General features: G+C 64.1%; 1 protein-coding gene across 1 annotated transcript; it reads left to right on the forward strand.

The window, feature by feature from the left end:
- FASN (fatty acid synthase) lies at positions 548–19,316 on the forward strand. The gene is given in 42 exon segments (NM_001285629.1): positions 548–626; positions 2,514–2,649; positions 3,418–3,570; positions 4,939–5,112; positions 5,353–5,553; positions 5,667–5,789; positions 5,875–5,990; positions 6,077–6,211; positions 6,910–7,372; positions 7,476–7,660; positions 7,758–7,947; positions 8,554–8,648; positions 8,791–8,925; positions 9,031–9,234; positions 9,342–9,457; positions 9,691–9,863; positions 9,947–10,138; positions 10,220–10,300; positions 10,415–10,603; positions 10,762–10,941; positions 11,019–11,222; positions 11,808–12,112; positions 12,422–12,814; positions 12,948–13,112; positions 13,230–13,348; positions 13,429–13,583; positions 13,733–13,936; positions 14,093–14,243; positions 14,329–14,507; positions 14,598–14,717; positions 14,913–15,035; positions 15,161–15,384; positions 15,463–15,664; positions 15,792–15,943; positions 16,054–16,145; positions 16,345–16,496; positions 16,582–16,824; positions 17,152–17,340; positions 17,566–17,796; positions 17,887–18,107; positions 18,195–18,293; positions 18,362–19,316. Coding segments are annotated over 41 exon segments (7,545 nt in total). The 5' UTR covers positions 548–626; positions 2,514–2,522; the 3' UTR covers positions 18,752–19,316.

A 20,544-nucleotide genomic window follows, 5' to 3' on the forward strand; every position in this document is an offset into this window, starting at 1 on the left:
CGCCATTGGGCCAGCTCGCACGCCCCCGGCCCCCAATTGGCTGCGGCTGCAGAGAGAGCCACGCCCCCGGCCCGGCCCCACGCAGCCCGGACGCGGGCCGGTCAATTCGTACGCCTGGGGGTCCGTCTAGCCCCCAGTGTTGCCCTAGTATGACCCTCAGAGTGACCGAAGTACGCCCGTTCCGTTTCAACCGCGCGCCGTGCACACGTGGCCCCCGCGGTCCCGGGGGTGGGGGCGGCCCCGGGAGGCGTGGAGCACGGAACGGAAGTTGGGGGGCGGGGGTGACACCGTGCCCCGCCCCGGAGCCCCCCGAGTCCGGGGCCCCCAACCCGGCGCCCCCCCGGGCGCGCCCCCGCGCAGGGTCCCGGCTCCCGGCGGCGGCGCGCCGCATCACCCCACTGGCGGCGGCGCGCCTGGTCCCGGGGCGCAGCCCCGACGCTCATTGGCCTGGGCGGCGCAGCCAAGCTGTCAGCCCATGTGGCGTGTCCGCACGGGGACGGCCGCGGTTAAATAGCGCCGGCGCGGGCCTAGAGGGAGCCAGAGAGACAGTAGCGGCCTCCCCTCCACCGCGCGCTCCATCCTCGCTCTCCTTCAGCCGTTCGCACAGCCGCCCGCGCCCATACCAGGTACAAGCGGCCAGGCCGGGCCGGGGTCGGAAGTTGTGAGTCGGGAACCCGGTCCTGGGGCCAGACTGGATCAGGGGCTGGGGCGGGAGCAAGGCGGCCGGGCTCGAGGGGGCGCCGCCGGCCCGCATCCTCTGGCCTTGGGTGCGCATGGTTCGGCGCGCTGATGGTGAGGGCTCATCTCGCACAGCCTGCCCTGGTCTCGGCGTCCGAGCCTCCGGTCTGTATGTTCGAGTCCCACGAGACCCCCGAGGCTAGGCGGCGAAGGGCCCTCGCGCCGTGCCTAAGCCCGGCGGGGCAGGTGGGCAGATGGCGAGGGGCGGACGCCCGGGAACGCCGCGAACAGCCATTTTGGTCTTGGGCTGGGCCGGGAGGCTGCAGACCCTCGAGGGCCTGTTGGAGCCCCCAGCCGCCACGCCCTGGAGGGCCTCCTTTTCCGGCTTGGCCGCCGAGCCCCTCCACCCGCGGCATCCCGCTGCCTTCGGGTGCAGGATAGCCGTCTCGGCCGACCGGAGGGCCTGAGAAGAGGGGAAGGACGTGGATGGAGGAGGCGCAGGGCCGTATAAGGACGGCTTCTCCACCACGTGGGCTCCGTTTGGAGCCCCCAAAGTTCCAGCGGGAGAGCCACTCCTGCCGGGTACAACCTCGCGGCGGCGCGCGCGGTTTCGCCAGCGCCGCAGGGGTCTCCACCCTTTTGCTTCGTCCCGCCGGACTCCGCGTGAATAGCAAGTAGGGGGAGAACAGAGCGGGCGCTTTCTGGAGAAGCAGCCGCCCCGGGAGCTGGTGCTTCTGGGCCGGCAAAGGGCTCTTTATTCAACGCTGGGGGAGGGGGCTCCCTCTGCCGGGACGCCAGGGCGATCAGGCCACCCAAGGAAGACGCTCTCCACTCCTACTTTCCCATGCTTAGAGAAACCCTAAAGGGCCGGTAGTTGGCGAGTTCACCAGTCATCGGCGCCATAAGGCCCTGGAGCCTTGGTGGAAGTTTGCAGGACCAACCTTGGCCTTGCCCCCTTCCTCAGGGACTGCACAGGAGCCCCCATCCTGGGCCCACAGGCTCAGGGTAGACTAAGTTCCCTCGTTGGTGCTGGGAGACCTGGGTCTGGGTGGACAGGCAGGCTGCTGGATCAGGAAGTAGGCAAGCGCAGCCCTGAGGCCTCGACCTGTGCAGATGTGTGGGTCTGGGTAGTGCTTGCCTGGCAGCTGACCGAGAGTGGTTCTCCAGGTTGGAGCCTGCTGGAGGGGCCGTACAGGCTGGGGCTGCCCACTGTGGGACAGGGACCAATTTTTCCCCAGAGCCCCTCCAGGTGTTGGCACTGTTGAGCCCAAGCTGTGGTTCCTGCCTGGAGGGCAGCTCAGGATGCTGAGCGCAGAGCCAACTAGTCAGTGTGGGCACTTCTTCCCACCCCCATATTTGCCCTTTCTCCTTCGCCTACTAAATTCCCTGGGCCACCTCTTAACAGGATGACAGCCAGGCAGTCCCTTCCTCAGAAGGGTTTGGGCCCTGCCTTCCACTATGGGGCCCCTCCTGAGTCTCCTGCAGCAGGGCTGTGGTGGGGTCACCCCCGGCCAAGGCCAGTGCCCAGAGAGCCCAGTGTGCGGTGTCGGCAGGCTGGACCAGAGTGGACTCCCCTTTCCCAACCACCATACATGCACTTCACACACGTGCACACACAACGTCCCAGCAGGGGCACAGCCCCAGAGCCGGCCATGTGGATCTTTGTTGCAGGGCTTTCTGAGCTGCTGTTCTCAGACCCTTGGGTGGGCCAGATGGAGGAGGGGGATCAGGAAGCCAGGGTTGGGAAGCAGCTGGGTCTCCAGCGAGGCTGTGGACTGGCAGTGCCGGGGCGCAGGCTGACCAGTGTCCGGGCCCCCACGCCACCCTCCTTGCAGAGAGCAGCCATGGAGGAGGTGGTGATCGCTGGCATGTCCGGGAAGCTGCCCGAGTCAGAGAACCTGGAGGAGTTTTGGGCCAATCTCATTGGCGGCGTGGACATGGTGACAGATGATGACAGGCGGTGGAAGGCGGGTAAGTGGGCCTGGGGCTCCCCGCCTACTTGAGAGATTCTTTTCTCACCGCTTCTGTGGACGCGCTCTCCCGGGTTACCAGGGCAGGCCTGTTCTGACCTGCACTCTGGTCCCAGTGGCAGAGCCAACGGTCACCTAAGGTGAGGCCATGTTATAGCCTCTTTCTGGAGACGGTACCAGAAGGCTCTGGGCTAGGGGAACGTGGAAACTCTGGCCAGTGGGCTAGGTACTGTGGGAGTCTGGAGTTCCCTGGGCGTAGCCTTTGTCCCTTTCACAGACCAGGGGCATTGCTTGGGGGTGGAGCCAGGGCAAGGCCAGGTGGGTGAACACCTCCGGCCAGCCACTGCCCGCCCACGTGCTGTCCCAGGCGGTCAGATAAGACATCAGGCTCCCCCGGGAAGCTGGTTTGACTCCCTCACGCCCAGTAGGTTCTCCCACAGAGCGGCTCCACCTGATCTACAGGGTGTGAGTCAGTGTGGCAGAGCCTGGCTGGCCTTAGCTGCCAGGCTGGGATGGGGCCAGGCAGAAGGTCTCCAGCCAGGTCAGGACAGTGGGAGGTGGGAGGAGGCAGCGCTGCCCCCTACAGTGCTCTGCTCTGCTCTGGGGCCATCACCCATGAGGTTCCCCCTGCCCCAGGGCCCCTCTCAGAAGTGGGCCCACCCATCCCAGGGAGCTTCAGCTCCCTGTTGCAGCAGGGACTCCCCCGCAATCAATCACTCGGGGCCATGATGTCCTATGACTGATTTCTCCACCTGTGTGTGTTCCCTAGGACTATATGGCCTGCCTCGGCGGTCAGGCAAGCTGAAGGACCTGTCCCGGTTTGACGCTTCCTTCTTCGGGGTCCACCCCAAGCAGGCACACAATATGGACCCCCAGCTCCGCTTGCTGCTGGAGGTCGCCTACGAGGCCATTGTGGATGCAGGTGGGCCATCTGGGGTGCTGCAGAGGGCCTGTCCCCGAGTTCCTGCTGCTCTTCTTGAAAACCTCCCTTTTTGCTTCTAAAAAGCATCGTGTGTTCATAACAAAACATCCAAAATGGACGGTACTGAGGAGGGAGCGGAGTCCCGGGCTGGGGCCGACGGGGTGGAGAGGTGTGGGCCTCAGGCAACTCAGGTTTCACAACTGCACACCAGAGGTATCCTGGACATGTCCTGTCGCCCCAGTTTCCTCACTCCCCATTGCGTGGCTGATCTTGGAGGCGAGGGCAGGACACCAGTGCCAGGCAGAGCAGGAGGAAGGATCTGGCCCCCGGACTCTCACCCTCCACTCCCCTCTGCTGGGTTGTGCCTAGCCTTGGAAAAGTGCTTCGAGGGCACAGACTTGTCCCAGGGACACTGGGGAACATGGAAGTTGTGCTGAGTGGGAGAGGGAAGGCTGGCCATGGGGGTGAGGCCCCTCAGCAGCTGGGCGACTGGGCAACCCAGGACCTGCCTACTGCCACCTGTGGTTTGCAGGGCGGGTACCCTGGCCTTACAGGTCTCTTGTCCTGCAGCAGATGCTAAGTAGCCCCTGGGGTTGACCCTTGAGTGTGACACGGCACCCTTGAATGTGACAGGGTCCTGGACAGGCACTGCTTGGGGGGAGGGGCTGGGAGGTGGAGGCCTTCCCACTGCCCAGGCCCCACCCGGAGACCTTGGATGCTGCTCTCCAGGGGCTGGCCAGTGCCCCTCCCTCCTTCCCAAGCCTGGACACTCGGCCTTTGTCTCTCTCTGTCTTCTTATCTTGGCCCGCCCAGGGCAGGCCGCTCTCAGGGCTCATCAGACCCTGCCAGCAGTACCAGTGCCCAGGGGAGTAGCCTTGGGGACAATACTGTCCTCTGTCCCCACCTCCAGCTCTCTCTGGCCTCTGCCTGACCCAGAGACTGGAGCACCATCTGGCACCCCGCCTGTCCCTCTGGCCCCAGTTTCCTGTGACCTGATTATCCGTTGTCAACCCTACCTGGGCCGGCCACCCCACTCTGGCTCCACTGTCTCTTCCCTGACTCCCCAGCCACTCGAGTCAGGCAAGGTGGAGCTCCTCTCCCCTGCAACATAGGATCGAACCCTGGGTTCAATCCCATGGAGATGGGAACAGCAACCCACTCCAGTATTCTTGCCTGGAGAATCCCATGGACAGAAGAGCCTGGGAGGCTACAGTCCATAGGGTTGCAGAGAATTGGACACGACTGAAGCGACTTAGCATGCACACAGTCACCCCAGCCAGAGAGGCCAAGGGGCAACGCCTCACCTCCCAGAGCTCGACAGCAGGCTGGGCACAGCACAGCTGCAAGTTTGACTTCTGCCTCCCACAGGCATCAACCCAGCTTCCATTCGGGGGACAAACACCGGTGTCTGGGTGGGTGTGAGTGGCTCTGAGGCTGCAGAGGCTCTGAGCCGAGACCCTGAGACCCTCGTAGGCTACAGCATGGTGGGCTGCCAGCGTGCCATGATGGCCAACCGCCTCTCCTTCTTCTTTGACTTCAAAGGTAGGTGCCCACACAGCCCTTTTGTTTCTGACTCAGGCCTGGGGTCGGGGGAGGCAGGCAGGGGCCGGATGACAGCTGAGACCCTTCCAGACTCTGACCGCACCTTCCCCGGGAAGGCTAGCAGGAGCAAGGTCCTGGTGTTGTGGGTTCCACGTGGAGAGCAGTCAATAGAGCTGTCGGAGCCCCAAGGTGGTAGGGTGGGAAGGCGGTCCCAGAGCTGCACTGTGTCCTTGCCTGCAGGGCCCAGCATTGCCTTGGACACGGCCTGCTCCTCCAGCCTGCTGGCCCTGCAGAGGGCCTACCAAGCCATCCAGAGAGGGGAGTGTGCCATGGCCATTGTGGGCGGCATAAACATCCTGTTGAAGCCCAACACCTCGCTGCAGTTCATGAAGCTGGGCATGCTTAGCCCCGAGGGCACCTGCAAGTCCTTCGATGCATCAGGTGAGGGCATTGGGCATGGGGCCCTGGGCAGTGCCCCCACCCTCGATTCTATCTGGCACCAGCCCCTGAGCCCTTCCCTGAGCTCGTGAGCCTGAGGTGCCCTCCGCCCCCAGGGGATGGCTACTGCCGTGCAGAGGCTGTGATGGCCGTCTTTCTGACCAAGAAGTCCCTGGCCCGACGGGTGTATGCCACCATCCTCAATGCTGGCACCAACACGGATGGCTGCAAAAAGCAAGGTGGGAGCTGACCTGGGGCAGGCGAGAGTGGGGCTATGGGTAGTCAGGCGGGGCTGGGAGTGCTGAGGCCTGGCCCTGCCCCTAGGCGTCACGTACCCCTCCGGAGAGGCACAGGAGCAGCTCATCAGCTCCCTGTACAAGCCGGCCGGGCTGGACCCGGAGACCCTGGAGTACATTGAAGCCCATGGCACCGGTACCAAGGTGAGACCCCTGGCCCTGCTCACATCCCACATCCCATGCCAGAGAGGCACCAGGGCAGGGTCCTGACCTCCCTGAGTTCCCCACAGGTGGGCGACCCCGAGGAGCTAAATGGCATCACGCAAGCCTTGTGTGGCACCCGCCAGGGCCCCCTGCTGATTGGGTCCACCAAGTCGAACATGGGACACCCAGAGCCTGCCTCAGGGCTCGCGGCGCTGGCCAAGGTAGGCAGGCGAGTCTAGGGCCATCTTGTCCCTGCCCCATCAGCTTCTTACGGCCTGCTGGGGGAGGGTCCCTCCAGGCTGTGCTGTGGGATATGGGCCAACTGAGGCCCAGAGAGCAGGCCGCCAGCATGTGGCCAGCCCCTGCCCGGCTTCACAGGGCCAGACATTTCACCCAGCACTTGCTCCACAAGGGGCCAGCCAGAGGGAGCAGAAGCAACAGGGCAGCCTACCTCTCCAGGCTCGCCCTCCCTATGGCCTCCTGACCAGCTGGTAGCTTGGAGGACCCAGGTCACCACTGGTTGAGCTTCTGGGTGTGATGGGAGCTTCCTGGTGGTCTCAGCTGCCTGGGCCACCACAGCCACCTGTCTGCAGCTCTTGGCTTGGGAGATGGGGTGGGGAATGGCTGAGGAGCCTTTGTCTAGACCCACAGCCAATCAGGCCGGGAGGTGGCAGGGCCCGGGTGAGGCCTAAGGCTGAGAGGAAACAGAGCATGTGGCTTGGTCACCAGACCTCCGCACTGGAGCAGGGCAAGCTTGCGGGGCGGGGGTAGTGGGGAGGAGACGAGGTTGCTTGCAGTGGGCGGGGCCTCTGGGTTGACACAGAGGGTCCTCAGGAGGGGATGTACCTGAAGCCCATCCCGACCAGCAGGGGCAGGGAGCCCAGGGCTGGCCGCCCTGCTGACTGCAAGGCACCCACAGGTGCTGCTGTCCCTGGAGCACGGGCTCTGGGCCCCCAACCTGCACTACCACAACCCAAACCCCAAGATCCCAGCACTGCAGGATGGGCGGCTGCAGGTGGTGGACCGGCCCCTGCCCGTCCTCGGGGGCATCGTGGGCATCAACTCCTTTGGCTTCGGTGGCTCCAACGTGCACGTCATCCTCCAGCCCAACTCCCAGCCACCGCCACCGCCTGGCCCACATGCTGCCCTGCCCCGTCTGCTGCGGGCCAGTGGGCGCACCCTGGAGGGTGTGCAAGGTCTGCTGGAGCTAGGCCTCCAGCACAGCCAGAACCTGGCCTTCGTGAGCATGCTCAATGACATCGCGGCCCCCTCCCCAGCAGCCATGCCCTTCCGTGGCTACGCCGTGCTGGGCAGCCAGGAGGGCAGCCAGGAGGTGCAGCAGGTGCCAACCAGCAAGCGCCCACTCTGGTTCATCTGCTCCGGTGAGCCCCGACCCCACCCCACCTCACCCCACCCCAGGTAGTCCCTGAGGGCCGCACGGGCTGGGACTGCACAGCGCTGCCCTGACATCTCCCTCCGGGACAGGTATGGGCACACAGTGGCGCGGGATGGGGCTGAGCCTCATGCGTCTGAGCAGCTTCCGTGACTCCATCCTGCGCTCAGATGAGGCCGTGAAGCCTCTGGGACTGCGGGTGTCACAGCTGTTGCTGAGCACAGACGACATCTTTGACGACATCATCGTCTCCTTCGTGAGCCTCACTGCCTTCCAGGTGTGCCCCTGGGGTTTGGGGTGAGCCGGTGGGCAAGGCAGAGAGCCTGGGGTCCCCGGGACTGGCCTGACCCATCCTGTTCCCACCCCACCCCCAGATTGCTCTCATAGACCTGCTGACCTCCATGGGCCTTCGGCCCGACGGCATCATCGGGCACTCCCTGGGTGAGGTGGCCTGTGCCTATGCCGACGGCTGCATCTCTCAGGAGGAAGCCATCCTCTCTGCCTACTGGAGGGGCCAGTGCATCAAGGAGGCCAACATCCCGCCCGGGGCCATGGCGGCTGTAGGTAGGTGCTGCCCTCTGCTCCCCCATCTAGCTCCACCCCTGGGCCTGAGGGTCTCTGTGGGAGGTGGTCATCTGTACTGGCACCTTTCTGTGTTGGCGCTGGACAGAGGCCAGGGCCTGGGGGCAGCTCGCCAGCCACTGTCCTCACCACAGGGTGAGAACGACCCTGACAGCCTGCCCCGCTGTGCCCCAGATGGCCTTGGAGCCCAGCATACTTGCCCACGGGTGTCAGTAGAGGCCAGCGTGATTTTCACATGAACCCCTGGTGGGGATGCTGCAGGTGGAGGAATGGGCCTGCTCACACTGGGGACAGGCAGGGTTGGGGACGGGAGGAGACCAGAGAGAGCCGGAGGGGCTGTTGGGAGAGTGAGGCCAAAGCCCTCTCTGGTGGGCCAGGCGTGGGACCCGAAACTGGCTCCCGCCCGTAGGACGGCATTAATGACACCTCCACCTGAGACCAGACAACGGCAAGGGTGAAACTGCCTCGTAAAGGTGCCGCTCGGCAGCTGTCATTAGGGCCACCCAGGCAGCATTCCCCTCCCCGGGGAGGGCTGTGTGGGGGTGCCTGCTCCCCATGCCACCCCTTGAGGCTCTCTTCTGCTCCCAGGCTTGACCTGGGAGGAGTGTAAGCAGCGCTGCCCCCCTGGCATCGTGCCTGCCTGCCACAACTCCATCGACACTGTGACCATCTCGGGACCTCAGGTGGGCCCTGGGAGGCGAGGCCTCGTCCCCAAGTCCCCTCCCACCGCCCCCCTCAGGGCGCGCTCTGCGTGGGGAGCCCGGCACCGGCCCAGACCCGGACTGCCGTCAGCACCCCTGTCCTTCCCCGTCTGCGCCCCCCCAGGCCTCCATGTTGGAGTTCGTGAAGCAGCTGAAGCAGGAGGGCGTGTTCGCCAAGGAGGTGCAGACGGGTGGCATGGCGTTCCACTCGTACTTCATGGACGCCATCGCCCCGACGCTGCTTCAGCAGCTCAAGAAGGTGGGCGGCTGTCCCCGCGCTGTGCAGCAGGGGCCCGCCCTGAGGACGGGCGGGGAAGGCAGGCCCCAGTTCCCTCAGGCTGACCCCGCCCACCCCTGCGCGCAGGTGATCCGGGAGCCCCAGCTGCGTTCCCCACGCTGGCTCAGCACTTCCATCCCCGAGTCCCAGTGGCACGAGAGCCTGGCCCGCACCTTCTCGGCCGAGTACAACGTGAACAACCTGGTGAGCCCCGTGCTGTTCCAGGAGGCGCTGTGGCACGTGCCCGAGAACGCTGTGGTGCTGGAGATTGCGCCCCACGCCCTGCTGCAGGTACGCGTGGTCCCGAAGGGCCGGCAGGCTGGCCGGGCCCAGGGGGCTGAGCGGGGGGCCAGTGGGCACTGGTCAGGGGGAGGCCCAGCTTGCCTCTACCTCTGCAGGCCATCCTGAAGAGAGGCCTCCAGCCCAGCTGCACCATCATCCCCCTGATGAAGAAGGACCACAGGGACAACCTAGAGTTCTTCCTCAGCAACGTAGGCCAGCTCTACCTGACCGGGTGCGGCCGCTCTCCCTGCTCAACCTGGGAGGCTCCTCAGCAGCCAGGCCACAGGGCGGCCTTGAGATGGTCCCCAGGAAGCGGGCCTCTCGGTGCTGGGCCACCTCCACCCCCCCGGCATGCCCCCCTCCCACCCTGTCTCGGCCATCTCCGGGGTCCTAGGGGAGACGGGTTGACCGTGGGTCAGCGTGGGTGTGGCTGGGCAGTCACAGCTCCCCTCTCGCACCCTCCAGCATTGACGTCAACCCCAACGGGCTGTTCCCACCCGTGGAGTTCCCGGCTCCCCGGGGCACCCCCCTCATCTCCCCCCACATCAAGTGGGACCACAGCCAGACCTGGGATGTGCCCGCCGCTGAGGATTTCCCCAACGGCTCCAGCAGCTCCTCTGCCACTGTCTATAAGATTGGTGAGTCCTTGCGATGCAGGCGGGCAGGGGGGCAGAGTGGCTTCCCCCTCCTCAGAGGTGGCACTAAGGCCCAGGCCCCACAGACATCAGCCCCGAGTCCCCTGACCACTACCTGGTGGACCACTGCATCGACGGTCGCGTCCTCTTCCCGGCCACTGGCTATCTGTGCCTGGTCTGGAAGACACTGGCCCGAGCCCTGGACCAGAACATGGAGCACACACCTGTAGTATTCGAGGATGTGATGCTGCACCAGGCTACCCTCCTGCCGAAGACAGGTGAGGCGGGTGGCTCAGGCTACGGGGCGGGAGGGCCAGCTGCCGACCCCTGCAGCTGACCTCTGCTCCTACTGCCCACAGGGACTGTGCTCCTGGAAGTGCGGCTTCTGGAAGCCTCCTGCACCTTTGAGGTGTCTGAGAAAGGCAGTCTGATCATGAGCGGTGAGCAGGGGCCCCGGACCAGCCTACAGGGTCCCTGCCAGGGGTCTCTGGATGGACCTTGGCTGCCGGCTCAGCCCTGCCCTCACTCAGGCCCTTCTGCTACCCCGCCCACAGGGAAGGTATACCAGTGGGAAGATCCCGACCCCAAGCTCTTTGACAACCGGTATGGCACGGAACCTGCGACCCCCGTGGACCCCACAACTGCCATCCACCTGCGCTGTGGTGACGTGTACAAGGAGCTGCAGCTGCAGGGCTTCAACTACGGCCCCAACTTCCAGGGCATCCTCGAGACCAGCTCTGAAGGTAGGTACAAGGGAGGCCCCACTTTGTGCTTTGGGGCCAACTCCTGCTGCCTGGTGTGAGGGGGCCACGAGGGGCCCCCCAGGTTGGGGCACACAGAGGAGAGGGCCCACAGCAGGAAGAGACCCAGCCTGGCTGAACCGACAGCCCCTTCTCCCCAGGCAACATGGGCCAGCTGCTCTGGAAGGACAACTGGGTGACCTTCATGGACACCATGCTGCAGATGTCTATTCTGGCCCCGGGCCAGCGCAGCCTGCGCCTGCCCACACGCATCACCGCCATCTACATCCACCCGGCTACCCACCAGCAGAAGCTGTACACGCTGCAGGACGGGACACAAGGTCAGCCCTGCCCTGGCCCCGCACGCGTGTCTCCCCGTGCCAGGCCCTGTCCGCCCTCACCCAGCGTGTCCCCACAGTGGCCGACGTGGTAATGAACAGGTGTCTGGACACCACGGTGGCCGGCGGCGTCTACATCTCAAGGATCCACACCTCGGTGGCCCCCCGGCATCAGCAGGAGCAGCCGGTGCCCATCCTGGAGAAGTTCTGCTTCACCCCGCATGTGGAGAGCGGGTGCCTGGCCGGGAACCTGGCCCTGCAGGAGGAGCTGCAGCTGTGTGTGGGTGAGTCTTTTGCACCCAAAATCCTCATGCCGGGGTCCAGCTCCCAGTTCCTGGGCCCGTTATCCCCTCACAGCCTCTCCTACGTGTGGGGTCTACACCTGCCTTCCCCTGTGAGTGCCCCTGTCTTCCCCCCACCTGGAGCTGATGTCTTCTGAGGGGCCTCGGCACAGAGGTGACAGATTTCGCCCCTCTTGTCTGTGCCAGCAGCCAGCTGCTCAGGCGTGAGACCACCCTCTACCCAGGGCTCACACCCAAGCTGAGGGGTGCGGGATGGTGGTGGGAGCTGGGGAGGGGCAGCCAGGGCCGGCAAAGCACGGAACCCACCCTCTGGGGAACCCACACTCTGTGGGGCTCACACCTGCATGGGGGGCAGGGCCCCCTTTGCCCGTCTAGTGTACCAATGGTCAATGCCAGTTTCCAGCCCTGGAGGACTGGACAGTCCACTCCATCCCTCTATTTTCCATCAGTGGACAAAACCAGGTAGTGGGTTCTGCTCCAAGCAGTCACCAGTTCCTGGTGGGGGGAGCTTCGGGAACCCCAGCCCAGCTGAGGCTCTTCCCTGACATGCGACTCTCCCCTCCCCAGGGCTGGCACAGGCGCTGCAGACCAAGGTGGCCCAGCAGGGGATAAAGATGGTGGTTCCTGGGCTGGACGGCACCCAGGCTTCCCAGGAGGCCCCACAGCAAGGCCTGCCCCAGCTGCTGGCCACCGCCTGCCAGCTGCAACTCAACGGGAACCTGCAGATGGGGATGGGCCAGATCCTAGCCCAGGAGAGAGCCCTGCTGTGTGACGACCCGCTGCTCAGTGGGCTCCTCAACTCCCCAGCACTGAAGGCGTGCGTGGACACTGCCCTGGAGAACATGACCAGCCTCAAGATGAAGGTGGTGGAGGTGGGTGCCCCGCACGGCCACAGGCCCAGTGCACAAGGACTCAGATACAGGCAGCCCCGAACCTCAGGGAGGGCCAGGGCCTCTCAGACGTGAGGTCGCCAAGGTCGTGATGGTGCTGAGGCTGCCCAGATACCAAAGGGGAAGGGGGCTCTGGGAAGGGAGGGACTGATTCCAGGGGTGTGGTGGGCAGGGCAGCCCTGGCCAATGACCTCTGCAGAGTCGGTGGGCGGGCCTTTCTGAGAAACACCCAGCTGAGGAGGGGGGACGCCTGCCCAGCGGCAGTTGATCCGAGAAGATACTCCATCCCAGGTGCTAGCTGGTGACGGCCAACTGTATTCCCGCATCCCCGCACTGCTCAACACTCAGCCCCTGTTGGAGCTGGACTACATAGCCACTGACCGCCACCCCCAGGCCCTGGAGGCTGCCCAGGCCAAGTTGCAGCAGCTCAACATAACCCAGGGCCAGTGGGACCCCTCGGACCCGGCCCCCAGCAACCTGGGTGGGGCCAACCTCGTGGTGTGCAACTGTGCCCTAGCCAGCCTCGGCGACCCGGCCACGGCTGTCGGCAACATGGTGGCTGCCCTTAAGGAGGGAGGCTTCCTGTTGCTGCACACGCTGCTCAGAGGACACCCCTTGGGAGAGACTGTCACCTTCCTCACCTGCCCTGAGCCACAGCAAGGCCAACGGCACCTCCTGAGCCAGGTGCTGGCGGGGCCGGGATTGGGTGGACGGGGGCGGGGGGGTGGGGCCGGGATGGGGGTGCGGGGCTGGGGCGGGGCCAGGACAGGGTGGACGGGCCAGGAGGCTGCCGAGCCCTGACCCCCTCAACTCACAGGATGAGTGGGAGAGCCTGTTTGCTGGCACATCCCTGCACCTGGTGGCCCTGAAGAAGTCCTTCTACGGCTCGGTGCTCTTCCTGTGTCGCCGGCTGGCCCCACGTGACAGCCCAATCTTCCTGCCCGTGGAGGATACCAGCTTCCAATGGGTTGACTCCCTGAAGGTCAGTCCTTCCCAGCCCCCACCAGGCCAGGCTGACTCGGCTCCAATGCTGGGACCGGGGGAGCCCACCCCGTCAGGCAACCCTTCCCTCGTCAACCCTTTCTTCATCCTTCTACAGAACATCCTGGCCGATTCCTCCTCCCGGCCCGTGTGGCTCATGGCTGTTGGCTGCACCACCTCAGGGGTTGTGGGCTTGGTGAACTGTCTCCGGAAAGAGCCTGACGGGCACCGGATTCGGTGAGATGCCCACTGTGCCACGTGCCCCTTGCCCCCAGGACCCCACCACAGCCTCCCCTTACTTGTCTGGCTGCCCACAGGTGCGTCCTGGTGTCTAACCTTAACAGCACGTCCCCCATCCCTGAGATAGCCCCGAAGTCCTTGGAGCTGCAGAAGGTGCTCCAGAGTGACCTGGTGATGAACGTCTACCGTGATGGGGCTTGGGGAGCATTCCGCCACTTCCTACTGGAACAAGGTGAGCCCCCCGGGACTGCCCTGCTCCTCCGGGTTCCTCGCCTCCCAGGTGGGTGGACTGAGGAGAGAGCAAGAGGACTCTGGCTGGAAGCCCTGCTCCAGGCCAGGGCCACATGCGATCCTAGGGCTCCACTTCCTGTCACCCCCTAGACAAGCCCGAGGAGCAGACAGAGCACGCCTTCATAAACGTCCTCACGCGAGGGGACCTGTCTTCCATCCGCTGGGTCTGTTCCCCTCTGCGCCACAGCCAGTCCACGGGCCCTGGCGTCCAGCTCTGCACCATCTATTATGCCTCCCTCAACTTCCGCGACATCATGCTGGCCACGGGCAAGCTGTCCCCCGACGCCATCCCAGGTACAGGCAGCCCACGGTAGGGGGACCAGAACAAAGCCCGCCCCTCCCCGGGGCTAGGGCCTGGGACGAGAGGGGTCCTTGCCCCGCAGTGCTCAGGAACCTGGGAGGCTCCTCCCAGTGAGGTCAGGGGCTCACTCACCCGCCATCTGCTCCCAGGAAATTGGGCCTCTCGGAACTGCATGCTAGGCATGGAGTTCTCTGGCCGAGATGCCAGCGGGAAGCGTGTGATGGGGCTAGTACCCGCCGAAGGCCTGGCCACCTCCACTCTGGTGCCTCAGAGCTTCCTGTGGGACGTGCCTTCCAACTGGTGAGTCACCAGGGCTGGGACCTGGGGCCCGACGTGGACGTGGCCAGGCATCAGGCCAGAGCTGATCCCTGCACTGCGCCCTTAGGACCCTTGAGGAGGCCGCCTCGGTGCCCGTTGTCTACAGCACAGCCTACTACGCGCTGATTGTCCGTGGGCGCATGCAACCAGGGGAGACAGTGCTCATTCACTCGGGCTCTGGCGGCGTAGGCCAGGCTGCCATCGCCATTGCCCTCAGCCTGGGCTGCTGCGTCTTCACTACTGTGGGTAAGCCTCCAGCTCTTCCCAGAGCCCAGGACTGTCCGCCTGGCAACGCTGCCAAAGCCCAGACTCACCAGGTGTGCCTCTCTCTGCCAGGGTCAGCCGAAAAGCGGGCATACCTCCAGTCCAGGTTCCCCCAGCTCAACGAAACCAGCTTTGCCAACTCCCGGGACACATCCTTTGAGCAGCATGTCCTGTGGCACACAGCCGGGAAGGGTGAGTGGTCCCCATCACTCACCACCCACCATCGACCTGTATCCTCGGCCCCTTTTCCTTCCATCCCCCACTCACCAGCCAAGCTGGAGGAGACGCTGGCCCATGCTGAGACAGGGTCCAGCCCTTCAGACTTGTGTTAGGTTGGCCGGACTGTGATCTTCACTATGGGGACCCTGCTTGCTCCCCTCTCCCAAGGTGTTGACCTCGTCCTCAACTCCCTGGCGGAAGAGAAGCTGCAGGCCAGTGTGCGGTGCCTGGCCCAGCATGGTCGATTCCTGGAAATTGGCAAATTTGACCTTTCCAACAACCACCCCCTGGGTGAGATGGGGCAGCAGGCCTGGTGGGCGGCTGGGTGGGCAGGGGGCTGTTGGCAGAGTGGGGATCTGCAGGGTGGTGGGCTGTGGGCTATGTGGTGAGGCCCCCCTTCCCGCCCACCTGTCCAGGCATGGCCATCTTCCTGAAGAACGTGACTTTCCACGGGATCCTACTGGACGCACTCTTTGAAGAAAACAGCACCATGTGGCAGGAAGTGTCATCACTGCTGAAGGCGGGCATCCGGGAGGGTGTGGTACAGCCCCTCAAGCGAACAGTGTTCCCCAGGACCCAGGTGGAGGACGCCTTCCGCTACATGGCCCAGGGCAAACACATCGGCAAAGTGGTCATTCAGGTGCGTGGGGTGCCCTGGGGGTCTCTGGCCCCTGCCCCTGCCAGCAGTGCGTGAACAGGGGCCCTGCTTGGGCTGCAGGTCCGTGAGGAAGAGCAGAAGGCAGTGCTGCACGGGACCAAACCCACCCAGATGGCGGCCTTGTGCAAGACCTTCTGCCCAGCCCACAAGAGCTACGTCATCACTGGGGGCCTGGGTGGCTTTGGCCTAGAGCTGGCCCACTGGCTCGTGGAGCGAGGGGCCCAGAAGCTGGTGCTGACCTCCCGCTCTGGGATCCGCACAGGTGAGTGGCCCGAGGGTGGGGCAGTGGGAAGGGCCTTCTTCAGACCCCTTTATGGTGCTCTCAGGGCACCTAGACTTGGGACCAGACCTTCATTTGCCCATCCCTTCCCACTGTCTTTGTCCCACAGGCTACCAAGCCAGGCAGGTCCGTGAGTGGAGACGCCAGGGTGTGCAGGTCCTGGTGTCCACCAGAGATGTCAGCTCACTGGATGGCACCCAGAGGCTTATCACTGAGGCCGCCCAGCTTGGGCCCGTAGGAGGCGTCTTCAACCTGGCCGTGGTGAGGACGGCTTTAGAGGGGCTGGAGCCGGCTGCCCAGGGAAGGGCCCCTCCCAAGAAGCCCTCCAAAGGCCTGGGGCCGAGGCAGGTGCTAAGATCCCCTCACCCCAGGTCCTGAGAGACGCCATGCTGGATAACCAGACCCCTGAGTTCTTCCAGGACGTCAACAAGCCCAAGTACAATGGCACCCTGAACTTGGACAGGTGGGCTCCTCCCTTCTCCTCTCCCTCCGTCTCCTTGCACGGCCCTCACACTGGTGTTCGGAGACCTGGCCATGGGCCTCTGCTGGGGTCTGACCGCAGGTCCGGGGAAGGGGAGGCGGTTTGGTGGACAAGCAGGAGTCCTGGGCATGACAGCCGGTGGGCTGGGGAAGCCGGCTGGGGGTGACTTAAGAACCCACAGGGTGACCCGGGAGGCATGCCCGGAGCTGGACTACTTCGTGGTCTTCTCCTCGGTGAGCTGCGGGCGTGGCAATGCCGGCCAGACCAACTATGGGTTCGCCAACTCCACCATGGAGCGCATATGCGAGAAGCGTCAGCACGACGGCCTCCCAGGTGGGCCCACCCGCCAATCCCCGACTCGCACGGTGCCACCCTCACAGCTACCCCGACTCACCGCAGTGCCACTGCCCACCCACAGGCCTCGCCGTGCAATGGGGCGCGATTGCTGATGTGGGCATCCTCGTGGAGCTGAAGGGCACTAACGACAAGGCCATCGGCGGGACACTGCCTCAGCGCATCACCTCCTGCCTGGAGGTGCTAGACCTCTTCCTGAACCAGCCCCACCCCGTCCTGAGCAGCTTTGTGTTGGCAGAGAAGGCTGCGTCCCGTGGCCCCAGCGGCAGCCAGCAGGACCTGGTGAAGGCCGTGGCTCACATCCTGGGTGAGGCAGCATCCTGCCCCCTCCCCACCGGCAGCCACTCCCGAGTCTGGTCTTCCAGGCTGCCAAAGAGGGCGTGCTGGGCTTGCTCATGGAGAGAGAGGCACAGGCGGTCTGCAGAGCTGGGTGGGGGCTGTGGGTCCCGTGGTACAATCTGTTCAGTTCAGTCGCTCAGTCGTGTCCGACTCTTTGCGACCCCATGAATCGCAGCACACCAGGCCTCCCTGTCCATCACCAACTCCCGGAGTTTACTCAAACTCATATCCATGGTACAATACCCACCCAGGGCCCCTCCCGCGTTGCCAACTGAGCTGCCTCCTCACCCCCCAGGCATCCGTGACTTGGCCACCGTCAACCCGGACAGCTCGCTTTCAGACCTTGGCCTCGACTCACTCATGGGTGTGGAGGTGCGCCAGATGCTGGAGCGTGAGCGCAGCCTGACGCTGTCCATGCGGGAAATCCGGCAGCTCACCATCCGCAAGCTGCAGGAGATTTCCGCACAGGCTGGCACAGCTGATGGTAGGTATGGAGGGGGTGTCCCCGAAGCAGCACTGTCCGCTCAGGGCTCTTGGCCTCCAAGCAGGTCAGGGCTTGTCCATCTGGCCCCTTCCTGAGAGCCCTCCGTGGGCCCCCAGTGGCCCCATCCACCTGCCCGGGCCACCCGCGGCCGACAGGTGTGCGTGTCTGTGTGTTTGTGGCAGGGGACCCTATGGTATCATCCCTGGTATCTGCCCCTCTTCACAGAGCTGACGAACTCCACACACAAATTGAGCAGCCCTGCCCAGTCGCAGACGCAGCTGAACCTGAGCACCCTGCTGGTGAACCCCGAGGGCCCGACCTTGACACGGCTCAACTCGGTGCAGAGCTCCGAGCGGCCCCTGTTCCTGGTGCACCCCATCGAGGGCTCTACCACCGTGTTCCACAGCCTGGCCGCCAAGCTCAGCATCCCCACCTATGGCCTGCAGTGTACAAGAGGTATGTCAGGGGCCTACTGGGCTGCCCCCCAGGGAGTTGGGGGTGGCAAGGCACCTGCAGACAGGGCTAAGCCTCATGCTGTGCCCACAGCGGCACCCTTGGACAGCATCCAGAGCCTGGCTGCCTACTACATCGAGTGCATCAGGCAGGTGCAGCCAGAGGGGCCCTACCGCATCGCCGGCTACTCCTACGGGGCCTGCGTGGCTTTCGAGATGTGCTCACAGCTGCAGGCCCAGCAGAGCGCAGGCCCCACGAACAACAGCCTCTTCCTGTTTGACGGCTCCCACACATTCGTGATGGCCTACACTCAGGTGAGGGCGGCAGCGGACGGGAGTCCCCAGGTCTGCAGGCCCAGCCCCTTGTACCTGCCACTGCAGCACCTCCTCCTCCCTTTGCAGAGCTACCGGGCCAAGATGAACCCCGGCTGCGAGGCAGAGGCCGAGGCCGAGGCCATGTGCTTCTTCATGCGGCAGTTCATGGAAGCGGAGCACAGCAGGGTGAGTCGCCCGGCCTCCCGATGCCCCGGCGCTCCCCAGCGCCACTCGCTCACTGTCCTGTCCTACAGGTGCTGGAGGCCCTCCTGCCCCTCGGGGATCTGGAGGCGCGTGTGGCAGCCACCGTCGAGCTGATCGTGCAGAGGCACGCAGGCCTGGACCGGCACGCGCTCAGCTTTGCTGCGCGCTCCTTCTACCACAAGCTGCGCGCCGCGGAGCAGTACACGCCGCGGGCCACCTACCACGGCAACGTGACGCTGCTGCGCGCCAAGATGGGCGGCGCCTACGGGGAGGGCCTGGGTGCCGACTACAATCTGTCCCAGGTGTGCGACGGCAAGGTGTCCGTGCACATCATCGAGGGCGACCACCGCACGCTGCTGGAGGGCAGCGGCCTGGAGTCCATCCTTAGTATTATTCACAGCTCCCTGGCCGAGCCGCGCGTCAGCGTGCGGGAGGGCTAGGCCACCGGCCGGCCTCCCACCCGCCGCCCCTGGCACCGCACCCCGCGTGCAGGCGCCCATAGGACCAGCACCCCCACGCACAAACACACACCCCACCCCGCGGCTGCCCTGGGCGCGGGGCCGAGACCGGCGCCGCCGACTCGGAGACCTGCCTGGTCTGTGAAGAGTCGGCTGAGCCGCTAGCCGGGCCGAGCTTCCAGAACCGCACGGGCTCTGCCCACTGGTGTGGTTGTCGTTTTTCTGTTTCTCCTATTTATTGCGTTGCCATGGGGGGCGGGGGGTGGGGAGGGGAGACGCTGGTCGGTCCATCTGTGAGGCCGGCGCACGCGGGAGCCGGGCCCAGGGCCCCATGATGCCGGAGGTCGCGCGGAGCAGCCCTGGGCGCTGGGCACCCACCCTATTTGTCTGTGTTCGTTTTTCAAGAAATAAGGTTCAAATTGCTGCGTGGGCTTTGAAATTTACTGTAATTGTCTGTGTAAAGAACCATGTCTGTATTCTGTTTCATTTTTACACCAACCCGGTAAAGATCTTGTCTCCCATGATTAAATCCCTCGTTCGCTCTGGCGTCTGGGCATCCTTTCATCCTGCCTGCTCATCAGCTCTGTGAGCCTCCACTGTCCTGGCACCCCAGGGAGTACCACCCTCTGCTCCCCACAGGAGTGTTGGGGGGTGGGCGATACCTGGCTCCAGGAAACAGGCTGGACACCTCCAGGGAAGAGGCCCTTGATCAGGGAAACTTGACCAGGAGGAGACAGGCAGGCAGTCTGATAATCGGCTGGCATAATTGTGGAGGACCCCTCTGCAGGGTAGCCTTGCCGGAATTCCTTCTCCCTCAGGGAAACCTTGGGTTTTCTCTCCTTGACCTCACCTGAGTGCAGGATGCCCACCCACATTATTGAGAGTAATTTTTACTTGAAGTCAGCTGGTTGTGGACCTGCACCACATGGACCAAATACCTTCACAGCAACACTTAGATGAGTGTTAGCTTAACTGGCCAAGTCCAGTGGAAGACTGACTGTCACTGACTCACACAGGTTTCAGTTCAGTCGCTCAGTCGCGTCTGACTGCAATCCCATGAACCGTAGCACGCCAGGCCTCCCTGTCCACACAGGTTTAGGAGGAATGAAGGCTGGATGAGAGAGAGTAAGAGGGGCAGGGAGGCCCTGGGGAAGGCTGAGCCCTTGCAAGCCAAGGGAGGAGGTGGACCCCTGGGCTGGAGGCTTCTGGGCCAACAGAGGTGAGCTGGAACAGGGAGAAGATGGGCCCTGCAGTGAGCCAGGACTACGTTGGGCAAGGAGAGTAGGCCCCCTGCTAGGCTCCTATCAGAAATTACAGATGTGACTCAACTAAGATTATACATACATTAAAAGGCTAAGGACTTTGCAGTGGTCCAGAGGTTAAGCCTCTGCTATAGCAAGGAGTGTGGATTCAAACCGTGGCCTGGGAACTAAGACCCTGTGTGCTGCATAATACGGCCAAAAAGAAGGCTAATCAGGTCAGTCGTTCAGTCGTGTCCGACTCTGCGACCCCATGAATCGCAGCACGCTAGGCTTCCCTGTCCATCACCAACTCACAGAGTTCACTCAGACTCACGCCCATCAAGTCAGTGATGCCATCGAGCCATCTCATCCTCGGTCGTCCCCTTCTCCTCCTACCCCTAATCCCTTCCAGCATCAGAGTCTTTTCCAATGAGTCAACTCTTCGCATGAGGTAGCCAAAGTACTGGAGTTTCAGCTTTAGCATCATTCCTTCCGAAGAAATCCCAGGGTTGATTTCCTTCGGAATGGATTGGT

The sequence above is a fragment of the Capra hircus genome, chromosome 19, assembly GCF_001704415.2.
Source record: "Capra hircus breed San Clemente chromosome 19, ASM170441v1, whole genome shotgun sequence".
NCBI lineage: Eukaryota > Metazoa > Chordata > Mammalia > Artiodactyla > Bovidae > Capra > Capra hircus.